The sequence below is a fragment of the Pyrus communis genome, chromosome 6 (genome assembly GCF_963583255.1).
Source record: "Pyrus communis chromosome 6, drPyrComm1.1, whole genome shotgun sequence".
Classification (NCBI taxonomy): Eukaryota; Viridiplantae; Streptophyta; class Magnoliopsida; order Rosales; family Rosaceae; genus Pyrus; species Pyrus communis.
In genome coordinates, this window is record NC_084808.1 from 26,554,300 (window position 1) to 26,564,739 (window position 10,440).

The following is a 10,440-nucleotide window of genomic DNA, read 5'->3' on the forward strand; positions in this document are numbered from 1 at the left end:
TGCTTTGCGTGTTTGAATGTAGATTACTTTGGAGGGTACACATCATGGACCGGTCACGAATACACTTACTATGTTCTTGGAGATTGGTGAGTTTTTGATGAACCCGATTACTCTTATGCTTTTCAGTTGTGGAATTATATTGCATGGTGTTATTTTTTTCGGTTGGAAGGGAGAATTATACATATTTTCGGTTGCGTAGTGTGAATGTTTGCTCCGATGCGTTTTTAGCGAACGTATGAACATATTTTTTATTCCTTTTGGTGATCAGTTTGTAGGATTGATTTATTTTGTTCAAAGGGTAAAGTTTACTGCTTCCGCTAAAGGTAGCGTTGTAACTGCTCAGTCTGAGGCTTCTATATGTGACATGGTTTTTCGTATTTTTTACTATGCATTTGATGGTTTCTTGTTTTTTGATGTTACTTGGTTGATATAGGCAGCACGGATGAGTACTGGAAGAGGCAGGATGCAGCACAAGTTATGGCTCTAGTTAAGTAGACGACTACCAATTTCAATGATTTGAGCAAGTCATTGATACGTCCTACTGTTGGTTTTTTTTTTTAACAAATACTTTTCCTCTCTTCGTAATGTTTCTGGTTTTCCCTGAGCTTATAAAGTTTAATAGAACAAACAACTCATGAGAATAAATTGGTGGCAATTTCTGTGCTTGCAGTTAGTTTGGGAAGGACTTGGGCTTGGAGGGGAAGCTGCTGTTGGAAACTGGAACGGGTATAGTGATTTTCATGAAAAGCTCAAGTCTTTGTTTGCAATTTTAACCAAGGTTTGATGCTTCTCTAACTTCATTTTCTATATTATTGGCGCTCTAGGGAGAAGGATAAGAATAAAGTTCTTCTTGGATTAGGCGGTGGACATTATGCTCCTCGGCATATGGATATAGTTCTGTAAGTTATAGTCACTTTACAGTTCGTCCATTTTCTATATAGCATTGTTTTTCTTAGTGGCAATGTGGGCATGGCAATCCAGCTTTATTCTTTGTTTTCCTTCTATGTGCGGTTTGATGCATAACTTATTAACTGTGAACTGAAAACTCTTCATTTTGATTGATCGTGTCAAAGTAAATATGATAAATGAGTCTGCTAAAAACGAATGGGATTACCAGACTATAGATGATACTTTCTTCATCCCATTCGGAACTTCGGGCTTGATCTGCTTACTCCTTCCTTTTCTCTGTCTCTGCAGCTTCCGCAACACCCCTAGGGCTGGTTTGGTATTGATGTGTTTTTGAAAAAAAAACTGCTTCCACTCTGCTGCGAGAATAAGCTCATTTTTGCTGCTTTACGTTTTCAGTTTTTTTTCACCCAAAACTGTGAAAATAAGTTGTTTTTAAGTGTTTACAAACACTTTTTTGAGCTCAACATTTTTTGATACCCACTTTTTATAAAAGCACCTCACTACCAAACCAGTACTAAGTCCTGCATTACCCTCCCAGCCCCTTCTTGCTTCCTCTTCCATCTCTATCAAATGAGTGTGTTGCATTTACCTTTTTTTTACATGTGAAAGTCACATTCTGTGAATATCGTATACTAGTCTGCATGCTGTCTTGATTTGATATGTTATATAGAAATATTGATGGTAGATATAGCGAGGAGATTTGGTTTACTCCGTGAAAATAGTCCCATTCTTTGCAAGTACAGGAAAGACGGTGTGTGGGTAGGCCATCTACTTTCGGGTTATTCCTTGCCGATGGAAGATCCAAACCAGTCCAAAGCAGAAACAAATGCAAAAGATACGAAAGACATTGGTGGAACTTGGAAACAATCGATCAAAGCTGCATTTGAGGCTACCCAGTCTGCTTTCCCTGGTGGGGAAGTTATAGCTCATCTTGATCAGAAGTAAGTTAGGTTTGTTTTAAGATGTGACTTGCACGTCAAACATTTTATATGCCGAAAATTGTCGTGAGAAACACAAGAAGGAAGAAGGCTAGAACCCTTATGCAAGCCATCGACCGTTGATTGCAGGGATTGGATCCTCTTGTAGAAGTATTATTGCCAAGTTATCTTATACGACTTTTTGATTGTTCGTTGCAGGAGTTTCAAAAGCTGGCAAAAGAATGCTATAACGGCTTTCCTAGGCGAGCAGAACATCAAAATTGGCAAACCCAACGATTTCTACTAAATTTGATGAATCCCTTTGATATATAGTTCGATCTTTACCCAATTTTACCACAAAGATTATAGCTGTTGCTAAATGGTAAATGAAGCAGGAAGCAAATATGAATTATGAATGAAATATGTTTTTTTTTTTTTTCAAATCAGTTTGTCCTTGTGATGTAATGTAATTTTGGATTTGAGGCTTGAGTAGAGCCAGAAGTTAATGAAAATTATGAAAACCCAACCCAAGAAGAAACTAAAAGACCAAAGCCCTTGCCTTGCTTTTCGGAAGTTACTTAATACTACTGTCCGCGTGGCGACATCTCAAGTTAATCATGTATTATTATGCATTTTAATTCCTAGACATAGCAATGCATAAATTGTTTTAAATACTGTTACAGTGACACTCCTGCATTGGAGTTCTTCTCACCTTTGAGACCCTAAAATATAGTGAAATAAAGAAGCAGTCATGGCTTTTGTGAATAAACCATTCCTTGGTCTGAAGGGCCGGATTAGTCTCCATCAGTGCGGTTACGTGATGAAGTTTCTCTATGTTGTCAATTAGTGATTATTAATGCCATTTGCCAAAGCATGCATGAACCACCGCAATAAAATTAGGGTTTGTCATGCCTATATTTAGTCTTACATAGACAGCCCAAGTGGGAACATTTTCTTCATTTTTTAGGTGGGAGTCAACTATAAAGTTTGAGCTGCAAGTTTCTTTTTTATCTTTTGACGATAGTGATGATCATGATGGAGTGAGTTTGACAAAATATTTGTGTTTTTTACTTTAATAATCATTAAGATTTCGTGTAATGATCGTTTTGTTTTAGTTTTTACTTTTTGTGTTTGGGATTCGGGGAATGGAGATAAGAAAAGGGGGAAGGAAGGATGGTAGTATATACAGTTGTAGAATAAACATACAAGGAAAGGCATACAAACGAAAACAAAAAATTATGTTAAGTTTCTTTCATTCATTCATTCTGTTTTTTTTTTTTTTTTTTTTTTTTTCTTCTTTTCTCTCCTTTCACCCCCTTCAGCGGCCAAAACACAAAAGTTGAAAAATTGGAAACGAAAAAGCAAAGTAATTATTCCATTTTAAGAATGCGAAGTAGACTTTCTAAAAGGAAGACTGTTCATGAATTTTTTGCCACTTCATGTTTTTGACATAATATTTTATAATGTTGGTATGAAAATTATGCCCAAAAATAGATAATGAAGTCCGTGGAGAGTTATAATTTTAAGAGAATCTCCTTAGCATTTCTCATTTCATAAATATGGTTTGGTTGAGAAATGGGTATTAGTTAGAAGATACAGCTAATGTGGAACATTTATCTGTAAGTTTCCACCTAATTTTTGCTTCTTATGGTAGAATGCCAAGTGTCAGCTATTTTGAAGCATGCATATTGGAAAAACGATCCTCGTCGGATTCTTTTCCTAAGAATCCCGTAATCGTAATCGTTCATCGTATATCACGCGGTCAGTTTTCTTTAGGTATTATTTATATTTAATTTTAAATTTTAAAATGATTTCTGACAGCATGATATACGATAAACGGTCACGATCACAGAATCTCTATGATTCCTAAAAAAAGGATTTGGCGAGAATCCTTTTTCCAATATGCATGAAGTAGACTCTCTAAAAGTGAAACTATTCATGAATTTTTTGTCACTTCATGTTTTTGACATAATATTTTATAATGTTGGTACGAAAATTGTGCCCAAAAATAGATAGTGAAGTCTGTGGAGAGTTATATTTTTAAGAGAATCTTCTTAGCATTTCTCCTTTCATAAATATGGTTTGGTTGAGAAAAGGGTATTAGTTAGAAGATACAGCGTACTTAGAACATTTATCTGCAAGTTTCCACCTAATTTTTACTTCTTATGGTAGAATGCCAAGTGTCAACTATTTTGAAGCATGCATATTGAAAAAAGGATTCTCGCCGGATTCTTTTATTAGGGATCTCGTGATCGTGATCGTTCATCGTATACGTGCAGTCAGTTTTCTTTATGTATTATTTATATTTAATTTTAAATTTTAAATTTTGAAATGATTTCTGAGAGCACGATATACGATAAACGGTCACAATCATAAAATCTCTTAGATTCCTAAAAAAAGATCTAGCGAGAATTTTTTCCATAGCATATTTTTATTTTATGTCAACTTTTTTGAATCATGCATATTTTATGTTAAATTTTTTTAATCACGCAAGGACAGAGAGATATACAAAGTCTTTAAGAACCCTAAGTATTAAAAAGATAATTAGTAAGAATGCAATCCAATGCCATCACAGATCGCCTGATCGAGTATGCAGCACCAGGTCATTGATTTCCATAGTTCATCACGTAGGAGAAGTCAACAATCCAAGGGCCAACTCCACATCGAACTTTAACGATCCGAACCGTCTATTTTGTAAGTCTTGATTCATAGATCATCGTTGCAAAAATTCAATTCAATCCAAAATCATTTGCATATTTAATTATCAAGATAAAATTTCATTATTTCTTATATAACAAAGTATTCGCTAATTTCTATGAACTCAATTAGATGTCTTAAACATTTCCGATTTGGCTAATATTTTGCAAGGATGATCTATGAGGTGCAACTTGAAAAATAGAAGGTTCGGATAGTTAAAGTTCGATGTGGCGTGGACCCTACAACTAATCCCTATTTTTATAATAAAAAAAAATGGGGATCCCTTCCCTTAAAGGTTTCCTATATATAAGGTGACAGACTCTTTATGCAAAAGGATCTCTAAATTTTTTTTTTAAAAAATGGGGATTAGGTGTGAGCCCACTCAATATTGAACTTTAACGATCCAAACTTTTTATTTTATAAGTCTCAATTCATAGATCATCCTTGCAAAAATTCAATTCAATCCGAAATCATTTGCCTATCTAATTATCAAGATAAAATTTTATTGTTTCTTATATAACAAAGTATTCATTAATTTCTTTGAACCCAATTAGATGTTTTAAATATTTCCGATTTGACTAATATTTTGTAAGAATGATCTATGAGGTGCAATTTGAAAAATAAAGGGTTCGGATCGTTAAAATTTGATGTAGTGTAGACCTCACAACTAATCCCCATTTTCATAAAAAAAAAAATAGAGATCTCTTCCTTTAAAGACTTCCTATAAGGTGATAAGTATATGTAAATATAAAATATTAATGTGAAGGGTTGGTGCTTGATTTGGAAACTTTGGCCTCCTGGGACCATGTCACCTTCACATTTGTAGGGGTTATATTCTTGGGGGGACGCAACTCGGGTAGAAACACAAAAAAAATTGTTATTGTCTTCTGGGATATAAGCTTATTTGCCGTTCAGAAATAGATATGCTTCTTTTATTTAATTTATTTGATGGTGGTCGCGTAAGTATCCTCCATCGTCTAGCGGCTAGACATGAGAAGAACGAGAGTCAGATTCTTGTGTTGGTGCTAGAGTAAGGTGTTCTATCACTGAAGTTATGAATCTCGGTAATAACGAATGCATGTAGAATTGGACACATGCATGCATGCATAGTGTTTTATCTTTATGATTATATAGCATAGTTTGGTGGGAACTCTATGAATTTAATGTTTGATTGGAAGAAAATTCGGCACGCAATCTTGTACCAGATTTTGTAGTTCTGTATGTGTACGACGTGTTGTATTCTTAGTGGAATTATTGGTACTGGTCATGTCGGAGAGTAGATTTAAGTTCATACTAAAACGAGAGAATTGATAGATTTGTGGTCCAAATTAAAGGTGTTTTTATTAATTAATTTGGTGGAATTAATTTGTATAGGTAGGGGAATTGGTATGAAATGATTGCTCATGGAACAGTAGAAATAATGTTTTTCTGGCTCTAAAAGGAATTGTCGTGGTGAAGCCATTAACTGATTTAAAAACAAAAAAACAAAAAAACAAAAAGTACTACTTAATTATATAGTCATGTTGGTAGAGGTAAAACGCCAATAGTGGTTGTTCTTCTTATTTGAATTGTTAAGAACTGAATTTGGGGTACCTTATTATTTCATGTATATAAAATTATAAATATAGCTTTCCTTAAACATAATACTTCAATTTTAAAGATAATCTTGCCACTTATAAATGAAAATCTCAAATTTGATTTCAATGGATGCAAGTTCAATATATAATCGTAGCTGGCTCAATTCTTATTGTATGACTTATGCATTTTGTCTATGCACGTATTACCCCTATATCACTAACACAAAAAATAAAAAGCTAAACGTTATATCAAACAGACTTTTAACATCATTTCTCATTAGGGAAAGGGGAAGTTATCCAATTTCAGGGCCACGACATATCACAAGTTTTTTTGAGGATTTATAGAGGGGGTCTTAGTTTTTTTTTTTTTGAATTTTTACAAATCACTTACTAAGAGGGATTATCAGAAGCGAGACTCGAATCTAAACGTTGGTTTAACAAGGATAACGATATCCTCACTATCTCAACAAACCCTCATTGACACATTATGTATGGTTTACAAGAAACGAGATGATTAGTATAAAAAAAGTCAATCTGTTTTTATAAATATAGTTAAATTGTGTGACCATTAAAAAGAATAAGTAGTTGATGTTTGACGAAAAAAGTTGATCGTGATTGTAAGTTATAAGTATGAAATTATATATTCTCATAATATATTTGCATGGTAGTTGCATCCCATGACCCATTATGACAGCAACTCCAACTAGTTAGTATTGTTATAAAAACTAAAGAGAATTCCTATTTAATTTCACTCTTAGATTTGCCTTGTTTATAAACTCTTCGATTGACTAAATGTGAACGATTACATTATGATTAATCATTCAGTCATCCCTAATTATTTTACAAGACAATTATTTATTAATTAAGTTTGGCGTGGAAATCAAATCTCGTGTTCTTAGTCCAAGCACAGAACATTTTCAACAAACTTAAGTTTGAAAATTTGGTTTGCATGAAGGTGTACAAGCTTTAAAAGCTATTGACTCCCATTTTTCTCTTGTGATTTGTTTTCGTTGAATGGTGACTGAACTCTCCAGCCTCCAGCTGCTACCAGAAAAAAAATTTTATTGTTAAAAAAGACAGGCTAACGTCGGTCCATCTGTTCATTTGTATAATTGATTCAGTGTGGCTTTTCTATTTACAATTTTAGATTGTATAATATTGCTTCGGGTGTCAAACTTGTGCACCAAATTTGAGTACCAAATTATGTAGCGTTTGCCATGGCATTAAAATTTAACTACTCAATTCCAACTTGGATTTAATTGCATTTTTTCGATAAAAAGTAATTGAGGGTTAATTAATTTTAGGAAGAAAATAAGAACACTTAAAACCTAATTGATCAAAAGTCCAGCACCATCGTTCCCAAACTTTGCGGTCGCAAGTCGCACCATCGTTCCCATCACCAAGGCTTGCAGCTCCACTTCGGCCGTCTTGCTGCTCCACTTCCGTCTTGCCGCACCGCCATATCGAATATGCGTTCTCTTTGCCATTGCGTACATACACCACTGCACTTCCAATTGTAATACAAAATGTCATATTATATAATACGAGACCAACTTATTTGCAAGGGTGAAACTGAATCTAGCCTCGGGGAGTTGCAGAAAACTTCCCACTGATATATGCATGGATCATGGGCTTTGGAATGATTAAACTGTTGTATTGAAAATCTTGTTTATCCATGTGAGACGAAACATTCAGCAAAGCGGTGCGATGGCGCTGCAGTCTGTCGGCGATGGAACGGCGGCGTGGAAGTGGTGCAGCAAGCCTTAGTGATGGTTGGATGATGGTAGACGACAGAACCACACACATCCGCAAATATGCAAAAATATTAACAGATGGTAAGGAAAATAAAAATACACACAGAAATATTCTCCCAACACTCCATTTGGAGCTCCATTGCATGAAGACAACAAAAAGATGCATGAGTCATATTTTATTTAGGTTTCCTTCCTTGAGAACGACATAGAAAAAGTTGAACTCCCAAATATTTAATATTGCAAATGCAAACGCACATTGGATACTGTTACTTCCATCATAGTTTACCTACCTATAAATTTATATTTCATGAGAATTCAGTTGGGATTCCCATATGGCCATATGCAGTAGAGATAAATAAAAAAAATAGAAGCAATATGCAGAACAAAAAATAAAAACATAAAAAGCAAAGAAACTCACAAAACAAAAATACAAATTAAAGAAGTTAAGCAAAAGGAGAGTTTTGGAATCCCCATGTAATAATAAACTGACACACAAGCAGTGATATTTAAATGTAAAGCCCTTTAAACTGATACATATGCCTGCATCCGATGCGATCCAGGCCAATTTTTTTTTAAATAATTGAATAAATAATGAAGAAATTGCATGTAATGGATGGGAATATATATATATATATATGTATGAGAAATTTGCATAAATACTACCTGAACTTTTAGAAAAATGTGCAAATAGTGCCAAATACCACCTGAATTACAATATTTTACAACTTACCATCCAAAAATTTGTGTTTTGTAGCTATGTACCACCTGTCATTACAAAATCTGTTAATTGATGATGTGTGCAATGCTAGTGCGAGCCATATGGGAAATATATGAACAATACTAGGATACAGATACTCAAAACTCTTTATAACCGATTCACAAAATTTCGTACTTATTTATCGAAACTGTGTATATATAAATCAATATAGGATCATCTTTGCCAAAAATATGAGTCACTATTCTATAGTCATAAAAATTGTTTAAAATCATCACCTCGTTGCTTAATGCTTATAAAGGATGAAGGCGTTACCTACCCTATACCTACTTGATCATTCTAATCCGTGAGATGACATGCAGGATTAATCTTATAATCCATACATTTCCTTGACCAGATTTGAGAGCAATGCCAAAAACTAGTGAGACCAATCCACCGACTGACTTCCTTATCAGATACGCCTGCATGCATGCACGTATCCTAACAAACTCACTAGCTAGCGTAGCTACTTGTTCCATATATTAATATCAATATCAATATTGGTGCAGTTGGAGATTCACCAACAAATCCATATCCTCTCGTAGTTGCAGTTGTACTAGAGTCCTAGGACTATTATTCTCAAGGAAACATCGATCCGTTTTCATGTTGCTTGCTTGCTATTGCTAGCTGCTCAGTTGATGCTTGTGTTTTGGTCTCGAAGGATAAATTTTCAGACGTACTTAAAACACAAATCACGTCGTGTGTATGTGTGTGTGTGTGTGTGTGTATTTTTTTTTTTTTTGGGGTACTTTAATAAGGCAAATGAGGCGGTTGATGTATACTGTTTTAGTTCAAGTAAAATAGTAAGTCATATGTTTTTGTATTTCAAGTACAATAAAAAAAATTAAATTGTTGGGTTTGGAAAAAATACCTTTCCTAGAGGTTCAGTTTTTATGTAATCTTTTGGCTTCTAATTACTATTTTATTTTATATAGAATATTTGGTGGCAATGTGTTTACAAAATCGAAACATTTGTATTGATGAATAAATTTTTTAACATACCTAAAATACGAAGCGTTACACTTTGTATCATTATATAAGTAAAAAAAAATTATTTTTCAAGTGTCTTTCTACTTGTACATTAATGTGTAGGATTGGAATAAGAGAAAGAGAGAGAGAGAGAGGGATTGGAATAAGAGAGAGAGAGAGAGAGAGAGAGAGAGAGAGAGAGAAGAATATATAGTGTACCATTTTGTATCCTTAACACCCTGAAAAATGCATTGTAAGGATACGGACTGGCCAAGATGAACGCGAGATCAATTAGTTTTGGGGATGATTTGGATCCCGTGAAGCATGCGATATCAATCGTACCAAATTGACAAACACAATTTCAGTAAATAATGGCCGTCGATTTGGCATGGAATTCAATACATTATTTAGATGTGACACCGCCTTTGCTTTTTGCATCAATTCCGTCCATCTTGCCGAGTACCGACAAGAAAGCCTTGCGGTTCCGCCGCCCCCGCCGGCTCGCCCCGGCGTACATTGGCAAGTACACATTCCGCCTACACGTGTGCTAGCAGCCAACCAAAACACAGTTGACGACAGAAAGTAAAAAGCTCCCTTTCAGATTATTCCCCAGAGTTGTAATCCCCGGCACCGCAAACCCGCATTAGCAATTTCAAACTTCGGCTCGTTTGAGATTGCTTTTGAACGAAACTCTTTTTGCTAAATACAATTATATGTGTTTTTTGATGAAACCAATTTTAGTTATTCTTGAAGTAATATTAACTAGCCCTTTAAAACTCGACCCACATTGCACATAACTAGTCAAGGATTTAGTCTTCATTTGTTTAGAAGAGGTCTTAGATTTAAGGAAAATTAATGAAAAG

The 10,440-nt window shown here is 34.5% G+C and overlaps 1 protein-coding gene across 1 annotated transcript; it reads left to right on the forward strand.

The window, feature by feature from the left end:
* Window positions 1–28: 28 nt before the first annotated feature.
* On the forward strand, window positions 29–2,352 carry LOC137738138 (D-aminoacyl-tRNA deacylase-like; the record flags this gene model as incomplete). Its single annotated transcript, XM_068477767.1, is given in 6 exon segments — window positions 29–86; window positions 434–486; window positions 671–726; window positions 825–899; window positions 1,653–1,850; window positions 2,046–2,352. Coding segments are annotated over 6 exon segments (528 nt in total), but the record flags the coding sequence as incomplete, so codon positions are not given.
* Between the last annotated feature and the right edge of the window lie 8,088 nt (window positions 2,353–10,440).